This window comes from Acartia tonsa, chromosome 7 (assembly GCF_053477335.1).
Source record: "Acartia tonsa isolate MP-2025a chromosome 7, ASM5347733v1, whole genome shotgun sequence".
Classification (NCBI taxonomy): Eukaryota; Metazoa; Arthropoda; class Copepoda; order Calanoida; family Acartiidae; genus Acartia; species Acartia tonsa.
This window is the reverse complement of record NC_137266.1, coordinates 53151353-53177035: the sequence shown is the minus strand read 5'-3', so window position 1 is coordinate 53177035 and position 25683 is coordinate 53151353. Positions and strand designations below refer to the sequence as shown.

The following is a 25683-nucleotide window of genomic DNA, read 5'->3' as shown; positions in this document are numbered from 1 at the left end:
TTTTAAAAGGAAAAATTTTTCAAAGTTTTTATTGATTACATTAGAAAAGTTTTCAAACGCACTCTCTGGATTACTTGAAATTAATTCTATATCATCATCAAAGCCCTATAATAACAGATAAGTTTAAATTTTACTGTTAAAAAGTGCCAATTTGGAAAATTAATTTTATAAGTTATACTAATTAACCCCAAAATAGTAAACTTGTTTAGCATATAGTAAAAGATTATTGACATACAATAGAGATAAAGTGTAGAGTGGTGACGTTAGTTTAAACATATATTAAATTTGATATCAGAGAATGATCTTTAAATTTAGATTCTATTTAATTCTTTTTCACATATTGTGGCTTTGTATCAGATTTAACACCAACATGTTTAGTTATTCGTTTATTTATGGTGTAAGTAAACGAATTTTCACTTTTAGGATAATAAGTTAACCACACAGGTTTTTCACCTTCCTTGACGGTCATGTTAATGTCACCATTTTTCTATATGAAATAGATGTATTAAATATTATGGATAAATAAGTAGGTATAAATTTAATAGATGTATATTTGTCAATATGTAGGTGTATAATTGACAAATTATAAATTTAATAGATGTATTTTTGTCAATATGTAGGTGTATAATTGACAGCAAAACTGTGAATATGCCAGTGCAATAACTGTATTTTTGTCATACCCCCTAAAAACGCGGGTGTGAATTTGACAGTAAAACTGTGTTTATGACAGCAAATCACTAAGTTTATGACAGTAATATCACTGTATTTTTGCTAGTGGTAAATCTGCCATGTACCCCATGTTTTTTTATATGTTTTTTTAACAAAATATCATACCTGCTTATTCTTGTAATTATTTTTACTCAATCTCACTCCCTCTTTTACCTCCTGTAATAATATAACATATAAACTTTTAACTTTTTTTATAAATTATTCATGGATCTCAGGGGATAAGACAATTTAACATATATTTATGAATATCCCAAATTATGTCAATAAGACTAAAATTGGTCAAAACATGCAAATGTAGATATGAGAACAAAATAAAAAAAGCAAACTTAGTGGTATCCTCCCATAGAATAGTTATAGGGATAAGAAATCTGCTCACCATGTTCTCTAAGTATTTCTGCTGTTTTAGTGCTCCACTCTAGGGCAACATCTAGAGCTGATATTCCTAAGAATTTAATTGATTAATAAAAACTAGCTGTTTCTCCTTAGATGTCTCTTGGAGATCTGAAGGGAGGGGGTTTCAACCTACCACTTCAAATTAAGATTATGAAAATAATGTATATATTATAATGATACTAATAATCTAACCATGTCTATCCTTAGCATTGATATCAGCTCCATTTTCTAATAAAATCTTCACAACATCAGCATTTCTATTCCGTGCTGCCCATATAAGACTGGTCATTCCTAGATATAAATATATTAGATTTATTATATTTAGTAGTTTAGAGTAGACTTATAGATCCACAGAGAGATAATATATTTTAGATATTAATTATAACAATGTGATTTATAGTAAGATAAGTAAATAGAAATATACAGTATGACCCTCAAAAAAGTATTTTTTAGCATCTGCATCCCTTTTTTCTCAATGAATTATTAAAAAATGTATATGTCCTTGTTCTCTATAGATTTCCACATAAGTAGATATAAAAATATTTTTTTTACCTCCAGTAACACCGGAGATTTTTAGAGCTAAAGTTTTGAAAAAGTGACTGAGGAAAAAGTAACTTTTAACATAAAACAACTTTTTTAGCAAAATTAAGGTAGATGTCCTTTTATTTTTGTTACTAGCAGAAACTTTATGCAAAAATGAAATAAAAAATTTAGGCTTTGAGTAAAAAGCATTTTTTTACACTTATTTTTTGAGTCTTTTTAGTTTAATGATATTTTGAAAAACTTACTTATTAGGCAAATTTGTTTTAGATTAAAAAACCAAATAAATCTTTATGAATATAGCAGGAAAATTGTTTTTGTTTCATAATCCTAACTTTAATAACAAAAAAGTTATATAGAAAATAAAATTAGAACATAATGATTTTTTAGTATAAAAAACTTAATTAATCCCCTATTAAATGATTGAGATGTCAGAAAAGGGGGCGGAGCAACTGTCATATTTAATCCTTTTCATAAATAAGGGTAAATAAATAACCTAAAATTTGCAAATAATCAATTCATTCAGTAGTATTTTTTGCCATATAAAATTGATATTTTTTGGTGGAATAAAAAAGAAATAATTAGTTAACTTGTTTTCTTTGTGTATTATTATTCAGTTGCCAGAAAAACATAATATAACCATCCAAAAATTATGAGAAACCAAAAAAAATCTTTTTCTCAGTGACTTTTTCAAAACTTTAGCTCTAAAAATCTCCGGAGTTAATGGAGGTAAAATTAAAATTTTTATATTTACTTATGTGGAAATCTATAGAGAACAAGGACATATACATTTTTTAATAATTCATTGAGAAATAAGGGCTGCAGATACTAAAAAATACACTTTTGAGGGTCATACTGTATACAATTATAATGAAGAAAAAAATTCAGATTATGAAAATAATGTATATATTAGGGTTGGGCCGGATATCCAGTGAGGCCGGATATCCGGCCGGATACCGGATATTGAAACTATCCGGCCGGATATCGGGCAATATAACATTTTATATTTTACAACAAAAATTTCTGCTTTTTTAATTATAAATGGCTGTAATTTTCTTATTATTGAAGCTATAAGAACATTTTTTTCTGAATATGTTTATCTTTATGTAAATTTCATATTAGAAAAACATAAATTTTAGCGGGGGCAGCAGTTCTTGGCAGCTGCCAGCCTCAAACTGGCGGTCGGCAGGTAAACAACAACGGATTTTATGAAATTGTTATATGTCATGAAGACATTTAAAAAGCCTAAATTTAAAATTGGAAGTGTCTAAGTCAAAAATTGCTGTCACAGGAACTGTTTAAAGATTTCTGGAGACCTGGAGGTTCCGGACTTGCAGGACTATACCTGGAACCTGAAATCAACTTGAACACCTATATTTCATATTTTTTTTATATATTGTAATACAATTTTTAAAAAAATCCTCTAAAACATTTGTAAAAAATCTATGTATTTATTTTTAATGAAAAAAATAGTCTCTTTCTGATGATTGCAGAAGCATAAAACTCTGAGTAAAAGAAAATAAAAATTTAAGATAAAATGTTGGCTTACTTTTAAGTAATGGGCTCCTTAGAATACTCTATGTAGAGCACTCTTGTCTACCTTGGAAACCAACATTTGTCCTAGCTCCTGGCTACAGTTGAGCACTCTGTTCATTGAGGTAACTTCTGAACAACAATGAAACGTTTCGATATTCCATATTCATTGAAGAACATACCAATACCTTCAAGACTACAGTACAAAAAGCAGCTAATCAGTAAAGTAGAAAAATTTGTCAAAACTCTAAGATGGGCCTGGTATTTTATTTGTTACCCTTCTGATACAGAAAGTAAGGAAACCTATGGATTCAAATCAAACAGAAGTGTCCCACAGTTTGATGAGCTTAAACAGCTACGAGGTTTTGAAGATGATTTGATCAAATTGATTGAAAATATTAAATTTAAACCTGTAACAAGCCAATTTCAACAAAAGCTTCGAGATGATTGTAAAAAAGTAAAAGACAGCAAAGATGTCATAGTGAGTGCAGATAAAACTTCAAACCTGTATGAAATTCCTGTGGCCAAGTACAATCAACTACTTAAAAATAACATTACCAACAATTATAAGAAGTGTGATACCAACAATATTGATGAAGTTAACATGGAAGCAGCCGAGATAGCAACTGAACTTGGGCTTGCTGATAGAATCGAAGTTCTAGCCAAACCTTCCAGCTATGTAACCGTTAAAGATCATAAAAATAGCTTTCCTGGACATGTAGAATGCAGATTAATCAATCCAGCTAAAACAAAAATTGGTATGATTTCAAAACAAATCTTAGACAATATAAATAAATGCATAAGATCAAGTACTAACTCTAACCAGTGGAGAAGCACAAAAGACACTCTTGATTGGTTCAACAATTTACAGAATAAGAATACCCTCAAATTCTTCCAGTTCGATATTGAAAGTTTTTATCCAAGCATCACGGAAAGCCTTCTTAACAGAGCTATTGTTTTTGGGTCCCAATTTGTTAACATTTCGGAACAAGATAAACAAATAATTTTTCACTCCAGAAAAACATTCCTGTTCTCAGATAATGAACCTTGGGTGAAGAAGACTGGCGACAACTTTGATGTTCCTATGGGTGGATATGACTCAGCCGAAGTGTCAGATTTAGTTGGGCTGTACCTTCTTAACAAGCTAGAAACAGTGTTCCCTCAAGAAAATGTAGGTTTGTACAGAGATGATGGGTTGGCAGTCTTATCGGTATCTGGGCCACAAAGAGACAGAATCAGAAAACAAGTTATCAACATTTTTGGACAAGAAGGCTTAAAAATCACAGTAACTACAAACATTAAAACCACAAATTTCCTAGATGTCAACCTGGATCTGGAATCGGGCAACTTTAAACCATACAGAAAACCGAACGACAAACCTAACTACATTAACATCAAGTCTTGCCATCCACCATCCACCAAGAAAGACCTGCCTACAATGGTTGAAAAACGGTTGTTTGATCTTTCCAGCAATGAAGAGCTTTTCAATTCTGAAAAACATCAGTATGAAGACGCACTCAAGGCATCAGGCTACAATAAAAACCTCAACTATCAAAAAAATAATGGTCAACAAGGAAATCAAAATAGACGGCAAAGGAGCAGAAAAGTTCATTGGTTTTGTCCTCCCTACAATTCAGCATTGGCTACTAACATTGGTAAAGAATTTTTGAAGCTTGTAGATAAACACTTTTCAAACAATAGAGATATGAAAAAATACTTTAATAGAAATACCATAAAGATATCTTACAGCTGTATGGCTAACATGTCCAGTGTGATCTCCAGCCACAACAAAAAGATCCTGGGTCAATCCAAAAACCTGACTGAAGCTGGATGTAATTGCAGGAGGGGAACAGTGTGTCCGCTAGATGGTAAATGTCTTACTGAATCCTTAATCTACAAAGCTACTGTAGAATCAGACCAGACATCATCAACCTATATTGGTCAAGCATCTACAACATTCAAAACGAGATACAATAATCACAAATCTTCATTCAACCTTCTCCATCTTCAAAAAAGTACACGGCTCTCTGGTTTTATTTGGAATTTGAAAGAAGAACAAAAACCTTACAATATTAAATGGGATATTGTTTCTTTGCAACCTACTTTTGATCCTGGATCTAACAAGTGTCAGCTTTGCTTAATGGAGAAAGTTTCAATTCTCAATTCTGACAAAAACTCATCTATCAACAAGCGGCATGAAATTTTCTCTAAATGTATGCATAGAAGAAATCATCTTTTGGCCAGACTGTAGCTGTTTAACATAGTTCTTTTTTATATATTGTAATACAATTTTTAAAAAAATCCTCTAAAACATTTGTAAAAAATCCACGTATTTATTTTTAATGAAAAAAATAGTCTCTTTCTGATGATTGCAGAAGCATGAAACTCTGAGTAAAAGAAAATAAAAATTTAAGATAAAATGTTGTTTTACTTTTAAGTATATTTCATATACTATAGAATAATTAAGTATTTGATAACATGAAATGCTTTGTTTAAGCAAAAAAAATGTTTTTACTTTTTACCTGAATGACCTTGCCAGGTTTGCTGGCATCCTGTGCCCGCCAGGAAGGAGGTATTAAAAAAATTACACTCTCAGTTATGTGTCATACCCATATTTCGAAAGTCATTTAGTTATAGCCCTCTACCTTTTATACAGAGAAAATGCACAGGGGGATGGGGGAGGGGCATGCGTTCAATGCCACCTCCTCGCCCATCCTCCAACAGGGGTTAATATTACAGATTGAGGGTAGTAATAGTTTATTAGATTAATTGCTTAGAAGAAAGATCATTTAATGGTTACATAATTTTTAAGTTTTAACCTGAATCCTTATAATAAAGTAACAGGATGTCTATCTGTTTGTCTTTCTGTTTGTCTCTACTGAAGGATCTCGCTAACCGCTAAACCGATTGGGTTCTCCTTTACAGGGTAGCTTTTCATAGGCCCTGGGAAGGTTTATAACTATTTTGGGTGAGGGTACCACCACTCTCCCAAGAGAAATCGTCCCAAGGAAAAAATACCCCCCCCCAAAAAAAAATATTTTTATTCAATTTTTAACTAAATATAAAAATAAGGGGCGTCAGCCCCCCTAAATTAAAAAAAATGGTTATCAAATTCATTTCCCCCCCTCCCCCTCAAGTGCCCCTAGAGGCCTCTAAGGGAGTAGCTGCCAGTTTTATATAATAAGACGCCAGTAATTTGGTTGGTTATCCGGCCGGATATCCGGCAATTTGGCCGGATAATCGGCAGTTTGCCGGATATCCGGCGTTTGCCGGATATCCGGCCGGATACCGGATATCCGGCATTTGAAATCGGCCGGATATCCGGTATCCGGTATCCAGCCAAAAAAATATCCGGCCCAACCCTAGTATATATAATAATGATATTAATAATCTAACCATTATTATCTATAGCATTGATATCAGCTCTGTTTTCTGATAAAATCTTCACAACATCAGCATTTCCATTCTGTGCTGCCCACATAAGACTGGTCGTTCCTAGATATAAATATTTAAATTCAATACATTAAGATGTTTATAGTAGAGTTATAGATATCTAGAGGTATAATATATTTTAGTATAGTATTATGATTAAAAGTGAGAGAAATGAATAGAAATATAGACAGATTTAATGGGTGAACAATTAAGATGATAGCTATAATATAACATGATAGAAATATTGTATTATAATAATATTATGTAACTAACCATAATTACTCTTTTCATTGATATCAGCTCCATTTTCTAATAAAATCTTCACAACATCAGTCTTTCTATCCTCTGCTGCATAAATAAGACTGTTCCTTCCTAGATATAAATATATTAGATTTATTATATTTAGTAGTTTAGAGTAGAGATATAGATCCACAGAGAGATAATATATTTTAGATATTAATTATAACAATGTGATTTATAGTAATATAAGTAAATATAAATATTTATAATTATAATGAAGAAAAAAATTAAGATTATGAAAATAATGTATATATTATAATGATATTAATAATCTAACCATGTCTATCCTTAGCATTGATATCAGCTCCATTTTCTAATAAAATCTTCACAACATCAGCATTTCCATTCCGTGCTGCCCATATAAGACTGGTCATTCCTAGATATAAATATATTAGATTTATTATATTTAGTAGTTTAGAGTAGAGTTATAGATCCACAGAATGATAATATATTTTAGATATTAATTATAACAATGTGATTTATAGTAAGATAAGTAAATAGAAATATACAGTATGGCCCTCAAAATGTATTTTTTAGCATCTGCATCCCTTATTTCTCAATGAATTATTAAAAAATGTATATGTCCTTGTTCTCTATAGATTTTCACATAAGTAGATATAAAAATATTTTTTTTACCTCCATTAACACCGGAGATTTTTAGAGCTAAAGTTTTGAAAAAGTGACTGAGGAAAAAGTAACTTTTAACATAAAACAACTTTTTTAGCAAAATTAAGGTAGATGTCCTTTTATTTTTGTTACTAGCAGAAACTTTATGCAAAAATGAAATAAAAAATTTAGGCTTTGAGTAAAAAGCATTTTTTTACACTTATTTTTTGAGTCTTTTTAGTTTAATGATATTTTGAAAAACTTACTTATAAGGCAAATTTGTTTTAGATTAAAAAACCAAATAAATCTTTATGAATATAGCAGGAAAATTGTTTTTGTTTCATAATCCTAACTTTAATAACAAAAAAATTATAAAGAAAATAAAATTAGAACATAATGATTTTTTAGTATAAAAAACTTAATTAACCCCCTATTAAATGATTGAGATGTCAGAAAAGGGGGCGGAGCAACTGTCATATTTAATCCTTTTCATAAATAAGGGTAAATAAATAACCTAAAATTTGCAAATAATCAATTCATTCAGTAGTATTTTTTGTTATATAAAAATGATATTTTTTTGTGGAATAAAAAAGAAATAATTAGTTAACTTGTTATTCTTTGTGTATTATTATTCAGTTGCCAGAAAAACATAATATAACCATCCAAAAATTATGAGAAACCAAAAAAATTCTTTTTCTCAGTCACTTTTTCAAAACTTTAGCTCTAAAAATCTCCGGAGTTAATGGAGGTAAAATTAAAATTTTTATATTTACTTATGTGGAAATCTATAGAGAACAAGGACATATACATTTTTTAATAATTCATTGAGAAATAAGGGCTGCAGATACTAAAAAATACTCTTTTGAGGGTCATACTGTATACAATTATAATGAAGAAAAAAATTCAGATTATGAAAATAATGTATATATAATAATGATATTAATAATCTAACCATTATTATCTATAGCATTGATATCAGCTCTGTTTTCTGATAAAATCTTCACAACATCAGCATTTCCATTCTGTGCTGCCCACATAAGACTGGTCGTTCCTAGATATAAATATTTAAATTTAATACATTAAGATGTTTAGAGTAGAGTTATAGATATCTAGAGGTATAATATATTTTAGTATAGTATTATGATTAAAAGTGAGAGAAATGAATAGAAATATAGACAGATTTAATGGGTGAACAATTAAGATGATAGCTATAATATGACATGATAGAAATATTGTATTATAATAATATTATGTAACTAACCATTATTACTCTTTTCATTGATATCAGCTCCATTTTCTAATAAAATCATCACAACATCAGTCTTTCTATTCTCTGCTGCAAAACTAAGACTGTTCCTTCCTAGATATAAATATATTAGATTTATTATACAGCATGACCCTCGAAAAAGTATTTTTAAGCATCTGCAGCCCTTATTTCTCAATGAATTATAAAAAAATGTACATGTCCTTGTTCTCCATAGTATTCCACATAAGTAGATATAAAAATATTTTTTTTACCTCCATTAACACCGGAGATTTTTAGAGCTAAAGTTTTGAAAAAGTGACTGAGAAAAAGAATTTTTTTTTGTTTCTCTTATTTTTTGGATGGTTATATTATGTTTTTCTGGCAACTGAATAATGATACACAAAGAAAAACAAGTTAACTAATTATTTCTTTTTTATTCCACCAAAAAATATAAATTTTTAATGGCAAAAAAATACTACTGAATGAATTAATTATTTGCAAATTTTAGGTTATTTATTAACCCTTATTTGAGAAAAGGATTAATTATGACAGTTGCTCCGCCTACTTTTCTGACATCTCAATAATTTAATAGGGGGTTATTAAGCTTTTTAGACAAAAAAATCATTATGTTTTAATTTTATTTTCTTTATAACTTTTTTGTTATTAAAGTTAGGATTGTGAAACAAAAACAATTTTCCTGCTATATTCATAAAGATTTATTTGGTTTTTTAATCTTAAACAATTTTGCCTAATAAGTAAGTTTTTCAAAATATCATTAAACTAAAAAGACTCAAAAAATATGTGTAAAAAAATGCTTTTTACTCAAAAACTAAATTTTTTATTTCATTTTTGTATAAAGTTTCTGCTAGTAACAAAAATAAAAGGATTTCTACCTTAATTTTGCTAAAAAAGTCGTTTCATGTTAAAAGTTACTTTTTCCTCAGTCACTTTTTCAAAACTTTAGCTCTAAAAATCTCCGGTGTTAATGGAGGTAAAAAAAATATTTTTATATCTACTTATGTGGAATACTATGGAGAACAAGAACATATGCATTTTTTTATAATTCATTGAGAAATAAGGGCTGCAGATGCTTAAAAATAGTTTTTCGAGGGTCATGCTGTATTTAGTAGTTTAGAGTAGAGTTATAGATCCACAGAGAGATAATATATTTTAGATATTAATTATAACAATGTGATTTATAGTAATATAAGTAAATATAAATATATATAATTATAATGAAGAAAAAAATTAAGATTATGAAAATAATGTATATATTATAATGATATTAATAATCTAACCATGTCTATCCTTAGCATTGATATCAGCTCCATTTTCTAATAAAATCTTCACAACATCAGCATTTCCATTCCGTGCTGCCCATATAAGACTGGTCATTCCTAGATATAAATATATTAGATTTATTATATTTAGTAGTTTAGAGTAGAGTTATAGATCCACAGAGAGATAATATATTTTAGATATTAATTATAACAATGTGATTTATAGTAATATAAGTAAATATAAATATATATAATTATAATGAAGAAAAAAATTAAGATTATGAAAATAATGTATATATTATAATGATAGTAATAATCTAACCATGTCTATCCTTAGCATTGATATCAGCTCCATTTTCTAATAAAATCTTCACAACATCAGCATTTCCATTCCGTGCTGCCCATATAAGACTGGTCATTCCTAGATATAAATATATTAGATGTATTATATTTTTAGAAGTTTAGAGTAGAGTTATAGTTTACACAGAGATACTATATTTTAGTAAGACTGGTCATTCCTAGATATAAATATATTAAATTTACTACATTGAGAAGTTTATAGTAGAGTTATAGATAGAGGTATAATATATTTTAGTATAATATTATGATTATATAAAGTAAGATAAATAAATAGAAATATAGACAGATTTAATGAACAATTAAGATAATTTATGCATACATAAGACTGGTAACACCTAGATATAATCTTATTAGATTAATTATATCTTTAGTAATTTAGAGTAGAGTTATAGAGAGATAATATATTTTAATATTATAGATAAAATTGATATCAGACAGGATATTTTGATGGCTATTATAAATGATGTATTATAATAATAAAAAAGAAAAAAATAAGGTAAATTAAAGATAACTTACATAGGAAAGAAATATTGTTAATATTATGTAACTAACCATATTTATTCTTTGCATTCATATCAGCTCCATTTTCTAATAAAATCTTCACAACATCAGTCTTTCCATTATGTGCTGCATACATAAGACTAGTATCACCTAGGTATAAATAATTTATATTTATTATAAATTTAGTAATATGGAGTAGAGTATTTATATTCCTTGCTGCAACTGCATATATTAGACTGGTCTCTATATAAATTAGATCTATTATACATTAAGTAGAGTAGAGTTATAGATACACATAAGTAGAGATAAAATATTTCAATACTATAGATAATGTTGATGTCATATCTTTATATTTTAGTTATCAGAATATGGTCTTGTATAATATTGTGATTTAAAGTAAGATGAATAGAATGAAATATAGATAGATAAATAAAGGAAGAATAAAGATAAAATACTATGAATTAAGAAATTTTCAGCAATTTTAGTACTCAATGTCAGTTATTTCCTATCATATAATAAGTGGGAGGGAGAAGCCAAATGTCAATTTATAGACTTGGTAATATTCTGTCAAAGTGGTCATAATAAAAAAAAATTCTTTTGATTTGCATGTAAATCATCCATAGTCAGTAAAGTATGTAAGAAAAAGTTCATATTTTCAAGTAATTCTCAGGGTGGATATTAAATGGTTAAAATGATAATAATAATCTAACCAGCTTTATCCTTAGCATGTATATCAGCTCCCTTTTCTAATAAATTCTTCACAACACCAGTTTCTCCATTCTGTGCTGCCCTCATAAGACTGGTCCTTCCTAGATATGAATATTATATATTTAGAGTTTAAGTAGAGTTGAAGGTACACAGAGAAATAGTATTTTTAATATAATATTGTGATTTACAGAAAGATAAATAGACATAAACATAAACAGATATAATTAAGGAAAAAGGAAAGTATCCTTATAAAGTAGAATGGATTTTTCTCTGAAGTTTTCAATAACTACTGAACTTATTGGGTTCTTAATTTTAGGTTATCTCATAGATTTTTTATAGTTATAAGGACAATTTTAAGCTATTTTTGTAGCCACTCTATGCCCCTTTAAATAAAGAGCACCTATATATATATATATATAGAAATATTACATACAAATAATATTGTGAAACTAACCATAGGAATTCTTAGCATAGATGATAGCTCCATTTTCTAATAAAATCTTTGCAATATCAGTGTTTGCTGCAACCATTAAACTGGCCATTCCTAGTTATAAATAATTAGACTTATTATCTTTAAGTAGTTTAGAGTAGAGTTAGAGATACATACACACAACCTTTATCTGAAAAGTGTCAGGTAATAAGTTGTGTCTGTTTATGGGCCAAGGCCTTATATCCAATGTATTTTAGTTAATGATGTATAATATTTTGATTTTAAGTAAGACATATAGATATGTTTATGTAGATAATAGGTAGGTAGAAATATAGACAGATATCAGGAAGGATATAATAAAATATAATAACATATAATGTATTATGTAACTTACCATAGTATTCTGCTCCATTTTCTAGCAATATCTTCATAATATCTGTCCTTCCATTACTTGCTGCATACATGACACTGGTCCATCCTAGATATAAATTAGATTTTAATATATTTGTAGTTTAGAGTAGAGTTAAAGATACACAGGGAGATGTTTATGGATTAAATTGTGTTTTAGATATATATTTGTAAAGTTTTAGATAGATAAATGACATTCTTAGATAAAAATATGTTAGATACATAACATATTGTTCAGAATAAATTTATGGATTTTATTTTCAGGGAGGGGGATTAGGGTGTAAATTAGAATTTTCTACTATTTTATAAAAAAATTTGTAGGGGGTATTTATTTTCAAAAGGGCTTTGCCTACGTAGTGCACTGGAGATTACTCCACCCCTCTTAATATTTTTTTTAAATAGAAAAAATAGGAGGGGGGAGAATAGCTTAAGACCACTACATGGCCAGGTGGTATATTCCCTGAAGAGTAGAAACCAATTAGTTCAGCACTAACTAAATCCCAAACTCCCCCCCAAAAAACGAAAAATACTCCCCCCATTCTTTAAAAAAAATTTATTTATGTATGTATTTTTTTTTTGTAATAAAATGCAATTCAATTTTCTACAAAGAAATATATTATTATATTAGATACTTTATATATTCTATAGTTAAGAGTACAGTTACCATATTGATAGATAGAAGATTGGTAGATTATTAGATAGACTGATTGATATCTGGATGGATATATTTCTAGTGTCCAAAGTCCAAGACAGTCAAGAAAATGAATTTTAGATTCCTAATTTTATATGTATTGTAAAGGTTGCTAAATGAAAATATTCATAGTATTTTAACTCTTACAGATCAGGGGGGGGGGGGGGCTACAAGAGCCCCCCCCTCCCTCTAGTTTTTTCAATCTCATTTTTTTGTAGGTAAGATGGAGAGCTGTAACTTCATGACTTTTTAAGTTTAGTAATCATACGTTGGCAAGAGTTGATTTTATTAGGATATCTGGTCTGTGTCGGTCGTGGTGTCCGATCAAAGTCAGTTGGGTAGCAAAAAAAATTAAAAAAATTATAAATAAATCTTAATTTCTTTTGTGTATAAGGTAGAAACCTAAAATTTTTTTGGTGAATACTTAGATATCAATGACCTTCTGAGAAAAGTGGTGTTATGACCATTTGACCGCTCCCTGACCAACTTTATGACCAATTTTTGTCCGGCTTTTACTACAGACATATATCATGAATATCGTGGCTTCTATTACAGCTAGAGACCTATATTTTTTTTTGGTAAATCCTTGAGCAATAATTTACCGCCGTAACCGCCGAAAATGGCAGTTTCCATTATTTGCCGTTTTTTGGCGATGATCAGAAAAAGTAATTTTTTTGTTATGAAAAATAAAAGTTCATCCTAAAATTTGGTCATCCTAGCTGCAAAATTGGCTGCTCTACAGCTGTTTTAAAATTTAGCAGCTGGCCGCTAAAAAGCGGCTAAGGAGTGGTCTGACCGCTATGACTAGAAAAAGTAATTTTCTCTAAAAATACACATAAACCACCAGAAAAAAATTTTACGTCTTTATCTGTACCAGGAGCCGAGATAGAGGGGGGGGCTCTTGGAGCCCCTCCCCCCCCCCCAATCTATTAAGGTGGGAATTGGGGCCCGATCTGTAAGGGTTAAATCAGTATAGATTATTTACAAGTATTATAAGTAAGATAAAGATTTTGTTGGTTAAAATGCAATGATATTTTCTAGTGGTAGAAAGGGAAATCTTACCATCTTCATTCTTATGATTCACTTGAGCTCCTTTCTGTATGAGCTCTTGAACAATATCTAAATATCCATTCTTAGCAGCAAGGATCAATGCGGTGTTTCCTATACATAGATAATACAGGAGTTACAAGATTAATAATTTTAAGTGGTATTTTTTAAAAATATGTAGATAAACATTTGGCAACCTATTATTTTATGCTCTCTCTCCCAACAATCTATTTATAAAATATTTTTGTAAAATGAGAAGGAATAAAAACATTATGTATCTAACCATCTGACCAGTCCACCTCATTGACATCAGCCCCATCTTCTAATAGAAAATTCACAGCATCAGTGTATCCATACCTTGCTGCATTTACAAGATTATAATTTCCTAGATAAAAGTACAGTGTGTTGTTTTTTTAATATTAATTTGATTTATTTTTCAAATAATACTTTTTGTGCCTTTTTCTAAAGCAAATAGACAGAAAAAATGTATTGATAAAAATCAAATTATCTATATCAAATTGTAACTGACTTATTTCAATGAATCACATATTCTACTTTAAAAAACAAAGAGCAAGAATTGTTTTTTTTGGATCATGGAAAGAAAACAAAGTCATTCCTAAATTAGGACAGAAGTCACCTTCCTAGGAAGGACATAAGTAGCCTTCCTTAAGTGAGAATTTGTTAGATGAAGGGCATAACATGCCTCCCTTAACAAAGATTTTGCAAGATTGAGGACATAAATAGCCTCCCTTCACCTCACAAAACCTAGCTTTTTGATTCTTCACATAGCAAAATCTTGCATAAAATTGGTTTTTGGTCCATCACATAGCTAATTCTTGCAAAACATAGCAAATTCTTACAAAACATAGCAAATTCTTGCAAAACATAGCAAATTCTTGCAAAACATAGCAAATTCTTGCAAAACTTAGCTTTTCTGTCCTTCACATAGCAAATTCTTGCAAAACATAGCAAATTCTTAAAAAACATAGCAAATTCTTGCAAAACATAGCAAATTCTTACAAAACATTGCAAATTCTTGCAAATTCTTACAAAACATAGCAAATTCTTAGGAAACTTGGCTTTTCTGTCCTTCACATAGCAAATTCTTGCAAAAAATAGCAAATTCTTACAAAACATAGCTAATTCTTGCAAAACATAGCAAATTCTTGGAAAACTTAGCTTTTCTGTCCTTCACATAGCAAATTCTTGCAAAACATAGCAAATTCTTACAAAACATAGCAAATTCTTGCAAAACATAGCAAATTCTTACAAAACATTGCAAATTCTTGCAAAACAGAGCAAATTCTTACAAAACATAGCAAATTCTTAGAAAACTTAGCTTTTCTGTCCTTCACATAGCAAATTCTTGCAAAACATAGCAAATTCTTACAAAACATAGCTAATTCTTGCAAAACATAGCAAATTCTTGGAAAACTTAGCTTTTCTGTCCTTCACATAGCTAATTCTTGCAAAACATAGCAAATTCTTACAAAACATAGCAAATTCTTGCAAAACATAGCAAATTCTTGCAAAACATAGCAAATTCTTACAAAACATAGCAAATTCTTGCAAAACATAGCAAATTCTTGCAAAACATAGCAAATTCTTGGAAAACTTAGCTTTTCTGTCCTTCACATAGCTAATTCTTGCAAAACATAGCAAATTCTTACAAAACATTGCAAATTCTTGCAAAACATAGCAAATTCTTACAAAACATAGCAAATTCTTGCAAAACATAGCAAATTCTTACAAAACATAGCAAATTCTTGCAAAACATAGCAAATTCTTACAAAACATAGCAAATTCTTACAAAACATAGCAAATTCTTGCAAAACATAGCAAATTCTCGCAAAACATAGCAAATTCTTGCAATAAGGGTCCCAAACTCAAAAACAAATTTTCAGCGCGATCTGACCACCGGTTCTTGAGATACGATGACCTAGTGTCCTTGTTACTGAGGGTAAGATTTGGGAAATGGTTCGAATCCTTAGTAAATTTGGCTAAGTCCAAAAATTTTTTGACACTTAGAATATTTTCGACCTGGTGTCCTCTCAGTAGGTACGCTTGGTGTCACCTTGGTATTTTTTCTTCAAAAATTTGAAAGTGTCAAAATATTTTTGGACTTAGCCAAATTTACTAAGGATTCGAACCATTTCCCAAATCTTACCATCAGTACCAAGGACACCAGGTCACCGTATCTCAAGAACCGGTGGTCGGATCGCGTTGAAAATTCGTTTTTGAGTTTAGGACCCCAATTGCAAGAATTTGCTATGTTTTGTAAGCATTTGCTATGTTTTGCAAGAATTTGCTATGTTTTGTAAGAATTTGCTATGTTTTGCAAGAATTAGCTATGTGAAGGACAGAAAAGCTAAGTTTTGTAAGAATTTGCTATGTTTTGCAAGAATTAGCTATGTGAAGGACAGAAAAGCTAAGTTTTCCAAGAATTTGCTATTTTTTGCAAGAATTTGCTATGTTTTGTAAGAATATGCTATATTTTGCAAGAATTTGCTATGTGAAGGACAGAAAAGCCAAGTTTTCCAAGAATTTGCTATGTTTTGCAAGAATTAGCTATGTGAAGGACAGAAAAGCTAAGTTTTCCAAGAATTTGCTATGTTTTGCAAGAATTTGCTATGTTTTGCAAGAATTTGCTATGTTTTGTAAGAATTTGCAATGTTTTGCAAGAATTTGCTATGTTTTGTAAGAATTTGCTATGTTTTGCCAGAATTTGCTATGTTTTGTAAGAATTTGCTATGTTTTGCAAGAATTTGCTATGTTTTGTAAGAATTTGCTATGTTTTGCAAGAATTAGCTATGTGAAGGACAGAAAAGCTAAGTTTTCCAAGAATTTGCTATGTTTTGCAAGAATTAGCTATGTGAAGGACAGAAAAGCTAAGTTTTCCAAGAATTTGCTATGTTTTGCAAGAATTTGCTATGTTTTGTAAGAATATGCTATGTTTTGCAAGAATTTGCTATGTGAAGGACAGAAAAGCTAAGTTTTCCAAGAATTTGCTATGTTTTGCAAGAATAAGCTATGTGAAGGACAGAAAAGCTAAGTTTTCCAAGAATTTGCTATGTTTTGCAATTATTTGCTATGTTTTGCAAGAATTTGCTATGTTTTGCAAGGATTTGCTATGTTTTGTAAGAATTTGCAATGTTTTGCAAGAATTTGCTATGTTTTGTAAGAATTTGCTATGTTTTGCAAGAATTAGCTATTTGAAGGACAGAAAAGCTAAGTTTTCCAAGAATTTGCTATGTTTTGCAAGAATTTGCTATGTTTTGCCAGAATTTGCTATGTGAAGGACAGAAAAGCTAAGTTTTGCAAGAATTTGTTATGTTTTGCAAGAATTTGCTATGTTTTGCAAGAATTTGCTATGTTTTGTAAGAATTTGCTATATTTTGCAAGAATTTGCTATGTGAAGGACAGAAAAGCTAAGTTTTCCAAGAATTTGCTATGTTTTGCAAGAATTTGCTATGTTTTGCAAGAATTTGCTATGTTTTGCAAGAATTTGCTATGTGTTGCTAGAATTTGCTATGTTTTGCAAGAATTTGCTATGATTTGCAAGAATTTGCTATGTGAAGGTCAGAAAAGCTATGTTTTGTGAGGTTTTGCAATGTGAAGGACAGAAAAGCTAAGTTTTGCAAGATGAAGGACATAAGCAGCCTTCCTAATGTAATAATTTGTCAGACAAAGGACATAAGTCACCTCCCTTAAGTTAGATTTTGTTAGATGAAGGACATAAGTAGCCTTCCTTAGATCAATTTTCAGTGACTTCTGTCCTAATTAGGAATGACTTTGTTTTCTTTCCATGATCCTTTTTTTTTACTCTAATTGAGCAATGAAACCCTAAATTTTTATAGGCACCACAGGGTTAGAGTCCCATGCAAATGTTAGGCATAGGAAAAACTCCTCTTTACGGGGGTTTGAGACCTCAACAGGTACTTTATGTGAAATTACTGAGTTCCTTTTAAATATACAAACGGTCATTTATTTGTTGATTACATGAAAAAAAAACTTACTTGCATAAGAAACTGGACTTTGTTTGCTGTAACCAACATACAATAGTAAACAAATCTAAACAATTAATGTTGTATTAATATCAACCTTTTCAAAAATTTAATAATATTTATGACTTATTAATAGTCCTCTATCACCCCTTTATTTGAATTTCCTTTATCATTTATCTTTTTATTATTTTTAATCTAGAAGAACAATGTTTTCTTTGGTGAATATTATTAAAGAATTTCTAAAATTCCCTTTGCTATTGCCTAATTACCCACTATTATTTGTAAAATATTTTTAGCCTTCATTTTTTTTACACACAAAAAACTGAGAGGGGCATTAAATAACTCCCCTGGTATTGGTATGTTCAAATTAATGCAATTGCAAAGTGTTTAAACTAAATATTTGACATTCAAGTATTTTATTTGTTCATAATGTATAGGATTTAAAAGATATTTGTATGTCTCTACATGTATAACAAGATTTGTAAATTACACATGAAAAATTTTTGTGAATTACAAAAATCATGTGTTTTATATAACAGGATTTACTATTGGTATACTCCAAAAGATCTTGTAAATGAATGTACTGAGCTGGTTTTAAGCTATTTCACAAAATAATGAAAAGGTAAATCAGGGTAATGATCAATATGGATACTATTTTAAATTCTAATTTTGAAATTTTAAAACTATGATCATTTTAATTAAATAACATAATTTAGTCATAGAGCAGCTGAATAACTAAAAAAATTACTCACTAAGCTAAGTGTAGCCATGTTACCAAGTGCACAGATAATATAGAACTGAGTGTGAGACAGTGTATTCTGTGAAATTTGATAGTTGAATAAATGAAAATCTGTGATTTACAATTTTTTTTTAGATTGTAAAACATAATTCAAGGTCATGTTTAAAGCTTAGCTACCAAAATGGATACATAATACATGGATATTATGGAAGATTCTCACATACTAATATTAAATGTTTCTCCCAGCTGGCTAATTCAACACTACCCCTCATCCCCCCCCCCATCTCATTACTTTACCCTTTCCCCTTCCCTGACCATGGAGGAATATACTCACCAATATCTAAGGATTATATTAGAAACCTAATTTAATGAAAGGTTACCCTGTCACAATATCCATGCATACTATATCCATTACCACCATGGTAAACAAACCACCACACTCTCACACACCCACTTTCAAGCACACACAAAATATTCTACACTTAGGAACACACAACAACTCTACACACACACACACACATGCTTATATGTACTCAGGCACACATCCACACTCAAGCACACACAAAACATTCTACACTCAGGGACACACCACACCCACAGACACACACACACTCATGCCTATGCACACAAGGTCATATTGGGCATATAACCAACATAAACCTTGTACATTAAAATCATTATTCTTTTAGTAGTGTAGCCACTCTACATTAGTTTATGTTTGAAAACCTTAATATTATTCTGACACACAGATTTATTGTATATACATATTTAACCCTTTAGAGTCCGGCCCCTTGCCGCACCTTAATCGGTCGGGGAAGGGGCGTTCAACGCCCCCCCCTTTTATCCCAGTTTCTATTAGAGCTAGAGGGCTAAATTTTTTTGTGCAAGTCCACTGTTTGATAATGAATTTCCAACCTTTTATAAGTCAATTTTTGCTTCCTTCACCCTTTTATTTAACAACCTTTGTTTTTAGGTCTTTTTTTACTTAAAAATTTCAAACAGCTGTAATTTTCTTATGTTTGAAGCTAGAAGAACAATTTATTTCCAGAAAATGTTTATCTTTATGTAAATTTTACATTAGAAATATCAAAATATTTGTTTTCTAGATCTTACTGGAGATTATATACATATAGACATAGATAAGGATATGAATCCTGCTTTAATATGTTTTATAACAGAAATATTTTTGTAATTTACAAAAGTTTATACACAGGGTGGGGCAAATAAGACCAAACAAATTCTAACTTCTAAACAAATGAACATAAAATCATCAATTTTAAAGATTTTATTGAATTTTAAGAACTGGCAAGCAAAATAGGTGTATGACTATTCAATTATTCACTAAAAACGCCGCCAACCTTGATCACCGCCTCTATACGCCTTCTCAACCACTGGCAGGTCCAGGTCAAAATGTACCTGTCCAAGCTGGCGTAGCTCTCCTTGATAGTGGCAATGAGGGAGGTCTTTGTGGTATGGGCATGTCTATTGGTTCATGCTTCAAAGTAGCCCCAGGCCCAAAAGTCCATGAATTAAGATCAGGCTGCTGGAAGGCCACATTTCCTTAGGAATGTGAGTAACCGCAGGATCCAAATTCACCAACTTTCAAGCTACCCTTATACATGGAGGCTCTTATTAGGACCACAGTTGAGCTACATCGACATTCTTTACCTTTTTGGAAATAGCATGAAGTTTGAGCTAGGGTTGTCAGCGCAACCCATAGTCTAAAATGAGTTTTAAAGTTCAATATGGGTCCCTGAAGTCAAGAACTGAGAAATTTTCACGAATTTTCACGGTTTTGTGCCGTTTTTTACATCTCAAAATCCCCTGCAAGATGCATAACTCTACCTCACCTACAAATGGGCTGAGGGTAGATTTAGTGGGCCCTAATCGAGAATCCAGATTAAACCATCATAACCCTTTACAGTCGGGCCCCTTGCCGCACCTTAATCGGTCGTTCGGGGGGGCCTTCAACGTCCCCTTATTATCTCAGTTCCTATTAGAGCTAGAGGGCTAAATTTTTTTGTGCAAGTCCCCTGTTTGATAATAAATTTCCGACATTTTATAAGTCTAAGTCAATTTTCGCTTCCTTCACCCTTTTATTTAACAACCTTTGTTTATAGGTCTTTTTTTACTTAAAAATTTCAAACAGCTATAATTTTCTTATTTTTGAAGCTAGAAGAAAATTTTTTTTCCAGAAAATGTTTATTTTTATGTAAATTTTACATTAGAAATATCAAAATATAAATATTGCAATTTTAGTGTCTACCTCGACATATGATTAATCAAATTAACAACAAAAGTGTTTTTTTTAACCATTGTAAGACCTTTTTTCATTATTTTTCTTAAGTCTAATTGATTTTTATATTGGCATGCATCTTATATGATAATTTAAATGTTTATTTTTTAAAATTATATACTATTTTATTCAATTTTTAATTTCCGTCAAAATATTTTGCGTAAAAGTGCGTCAAATAGTGCGTCAAGGGTAAATATTACGTTCTAAAATTTATTTTCTCTATGAGGATCTCTGATTGATCTCTTATGAAATATTAACCCTTCATCACACACACACAAAACTTTCTCCAGATAAAATATAAGAAAAAAGAAACAATGTTCACCTATTATTTTTGTCCCCTTAAAATTGATTATAACAATTACCATATATTTTTCATACTTACATGAAATAAAATTTATTCTATAAAGTTTTTTTTTTAATGAAATTCATATACTTTCTATATTGCTGGGGAATAATTTGTTAAGGAAGAAAATATACAGGATCCATTAGTAACTATTGGTAATTGGTTTCCACTTTACTACGATGATCAATGAACGAAAGTTTTTTAATTCAATTTTCCGACGAAGCATTGTGTGATGCTAGGCTGTTTGGAGGCCTTAGGGAACCACACTTTTTACGTAAAATTATTTTGAGTAATCCAGGTTTTAAGCTATAAACAGAGTTATACAATTAAATATGTCAATATTTTAAGTTATTTATAATCAATGGAATGGCACCTTTTCTTTAAGCTAATATCATATTCAACATATATTCGCCCTTAAACAATTAACTTAAACTTACTTTTTACATTGTTTGATTGATTTGATTTTGGGATGTCAACGTTTTGTTTTCATACTTAATTTGTCTGAAAAATAGGTCAATTCAAAATATTATAAACTTAGAGAATTATGTAAACTGATGATTAATGTGATATTTAGTAACTAGATTTAAACTTTTAAAATTGTCACTTCTAAGCAGCAAACTAAATATTTAAATTAACTTAGTCTAAATATTTTAATAAACATTTTTCTATTTGTTTTGTTTCGTGGTTTCTGCTAAATATTTCACGGTAAAAATTGTTTTCTCTTTGGTTGGGGAAAAGATGCCAAATTACAGGGCCTTTAATCCCCTATTTTTACAATAATTTTAATAAACGTTGTCAGGGCTTGTATATTAGATTGTTTGTTTATTTGTACTTTTAATTTTGCTGAAAATAATTTAGTTTACCAGTGTGAAGGCATATTGCAACCATTATCAAAGCTAAAGTTGCCCCTTATTGTACAAAATTTTATTGTATGGGGAAATTTGAAAATTTGAAATGTGGCTGGTTTGTTTAAGTTTGGTTGAAAAGAAAAGGAGAGAAGAAGGGGAAATGAGGGGGGGGGGGGAGCGGGGGAAGGGGATTAAAAGGGAAATTTCATAACATTACACCATAATTGTTTTAAAGAAATACTTTTTCGCCGTCGAAAATCGCCGTTTTGTACGTAACGGCACATTTTAGGCAAACAATGGTAAAAAACCTTTTTTGTTAAGCTCTTCAATTTGTACAAACTTGTATTTATTGGTTATGTCTGAAAAATGACTTCTAATACAACTTTTGCTTTCAAAACCGATGTTTATCTGTTATTGGTTAGGAGCGGGGGGGGGGGGGAGGGAGGAGATTTATAAAACCAAAAAAACATCCCTTATCTGTAAAATAAAAAAAGTACCAGAAATGTGTTTTTAACCCAACAAACAAATAATTAAATTTTATTAATTATCAGTCCATTGCAGTGTAAATCAATAGATAGATAGATAAATAAGACTTGACAAAAATAAAAAATGTGTGTGTGTATGTTTGTGGCTGTGTGTGACTTTAAATGGTGGAGAAAGATTGAGAGAGGGGGGGGAGGTGGGGGAAAGGATAAAGAGTAATTGGGACACTTTTTCTCTCCAGTTTCCAAGGTTTTAATGAACAATGTTAGGTGGGAAGCAGTTGTCTAATCAAGTTGTCTCTGAAAACCTTTTTTTTCGACAATTTCATTTGGTAAATTTCATATTAAGTAAAATTTTTTGTACGTTCAACTAATTTTCGTCCAGCTAAGTTTCAATTTAGCACGCGATTTTTTTATTATCCTTATGACAGTTATCAGTGGACATAAATTAAAATCTTGAAATAAACTATTTAGAAAAGAGTAAAATAGAGAAAGAGAGATGGGGGTGGTATGGGGAAGAGAGAAAAAAAGAAAGGGGAGAGAGGTATGTTGTAGAATAGATATTCAAATATATGCAGTTATAGGACTAGAAATTATTACGATATTAATATAATTAATTATTGTAATATAATATAAACAAGGAGATAATGGTTTTAGGTGGTTGTGGATTTGTAATTGGTTAGATTAAATAATCTACAACTGTTGTAATTATACTTACCTAGTCAGAGAGAAAGTATTAAAACTGAAGTTACCTGAGATCCCTAAATACCCCCCTGCAAGAAACAAGTTTGGATGAAATATTTTTTTAAGCCACAGACTCCAAAAAAAAACTTATTTTTGTAAGGTGGTAAATAAATTTCAGGGGTGGTGTAATAAAATAATAGTAGTTGTTGTATTTACTAATTGGTTAGATAATTTAATAGATAACTGTAGTAATTATACCTACCTAGTCAGAGAGAAAGTTACCTCAGATCCCTAAAAACCCCCCTGCAAGAAATACATTTCAGGGGGGTGGTGTAATAAAATAATAGTAGTTGTTGTATTTACTAATTGGTTAGATAATTTAATAGATAACTGTAGTAATTATACCTACCTAGTCAGAGAGAAAGTTACCTCAGATCCCTAAATACCCCCCTGCAAGAAACAAGTTTGGACGAAATAATTTTTTAAGCTGAAGGCACCAAAAAACTTAGTTTCTTGTGGGGGGCAAATACATTTCGGGGGGGTGGTGTAATAATAGTAGTAGTTGTTATATTTTTTAAAATTTCAACTGGACCAAAACCGGTTGGACATACAAAAAAAATTTTTTCCAATGAAATGTTGCAAATTAAATTTGCAAAAGAAAAGTATTTTAGAGTCATCTTGATTAGAGGACTCCTTTGCCTCCTAAATGGCCGTTAAAATCTTGCAAACAGTGAAATCGCCGAAAATCGCGATCTCGGCGGCGCTTAATGGCCAAACGGTCCGCCAGAGGTGAATAATATATAAGTAAAGAAATGTCTGCCTTGAAAAGTTCTATAATATTGAAGAAATGGTTAGAGTGGCCAAAATGACTCCGTCATCCCAAAAACTGAGATTTTTCAAAAAATCATCAAAAATCGTGCCTTTGTCGGTGCGTACTGGCCAAACAGTCCGCCCGAGGCGAATGATGTATAAATAATGAAATGTCCGCCTCAAAAAGTTGTACAAAGTTTGTTGTGTACAAAGTTTGTATGTAAATCCCTAAAAACGACTCCTTGCATGAGTTTTGGCTGAAAAATCAAAAATCGCTATGTTTAACGGTTGATAATGGTCAAAACGGTGAATGGCGGGTCCAAATTTTTTTTCAGTTCCTTACAGGTCTCAATGGGTTTGATTTATGTGCCTAATGTTCAGACCCCTCTAAAATGACTCTTTCCTGTCCAAAATTGACCCAACAGGATTTTGTGAAAAACAACAAATTGCAAAACTTTGGGTACCTATATCCTCCCTTTTGAGGGGGATGGGGGTCACCAAAATAAAAGTTTCTGAATTCCACGCTGGAGATCTGCTGACCCAAGAAAACCATTTGTTGCTATCTGTCATGGTCTTGGCGGTATTAACAATAAAAAATTGAAGGTTTTGAAAAATGAGTCAGGATCTGCCGGAAACGCAGTTTTGCAACTTTTCAGGCATTTTTTGGGCGCTTGCGCGCCTGCCACGCGCAGACTGTTGGTCTGATTGGCCCTAATTCTTTTTTTGCCATCTGCGTATGGTAAATACGCAACTTTTGGCATGTCTCCCATTTCCCTGGGTCACCCCCTTCCCCCCTAAATATTCGAGGCATTACCTCCAACCCCCTTCCCTGAAAACTGGTATATAAAATTTTTCTCATGCAAAAATGGTTAAGATTGTGTTAGAAACCTGGTTAACCCATTAGTGACAAACCGGTTTTTATCGCCCGGTTACAGAAAACCAAAAAAAACTAGTTCCTAGTTTCTTAATTGCATCATTCGACAGTATGAATCCCCCCTCTATTACACTAGTTTTCATTTCCCCCTGGAGCAGGCAGTTTTGCTTACTTCTGTTTGCTGGTATAGCTCAACAAAATTGAAAAACCAAGAAAAAAGAGGTGATTTCCTAATTTTTTTGTTTCTGTAGTAAAGTTTATTTAAAGTTTATTGCCAACTACATCCATTTGTAAATTCGTTTTATTGAAATTATTATTTTTTATATGTTTTTGTATCATTTTTTTACGTTCTATATAGGCCTGGCTCGGCACATAGGGAAGGAGTCCTAAATTTTTATT

At 30.6% G+C, this 25683-nt stretch overlaps 1 protein-coding gene across 2 annotated transcripts; it reads right to left on the bottom strand.

The window, feature by feature from the left end:
* Window positions 1–812: 812 nt before the first annotated feature.
* LOC145323991 (uncharacterized) lies at window positions 813–19005 on the bottom strand. 2 transcript variants are annotated; one of them, XM_080166630.1, is made up of 18 exons: window positions 18961–19005; window positions 18221–18275; window positions 14488–14589; window positions 14220–14318; window positions 12453–12536; window positions 12083–12172; window positions 11631–11729; window positions 10972–11070; window positions 10382–10480; window positions 10078–10176; window positions 8795–8893; window positions 8486–8584; window positions 7205–7303; window positions 6901–6999; window positions 6592–6690; window positions 1315–1413; window positions 1106–1171; window positions 813–885 (listed from the first exon to the last, which is right to left on the bottom strand). In XM_080166630.1, the coding sequence occupies exons 1-18, from the start codon at window positions 18976–18978 to the stop codon at window positions 857–859; spliced, it is 1533 nt and encodes a 510-aa protein (XP_080022756.1). In that variant the 5' UTR covers window positions 18979–19005; the 3' UTR covers window positions 813–856. The 2 variants fall into 2 exon arrangements, with proteins under 2 accessions (XP_080022756.1, XP_080022757.1); XM_080166631.1 differs by lacking the exons at window positions 6592–6690; window positions 6901–6999.
* Window positions 19006–25683: the final 6678 nt, after the last annotated feature.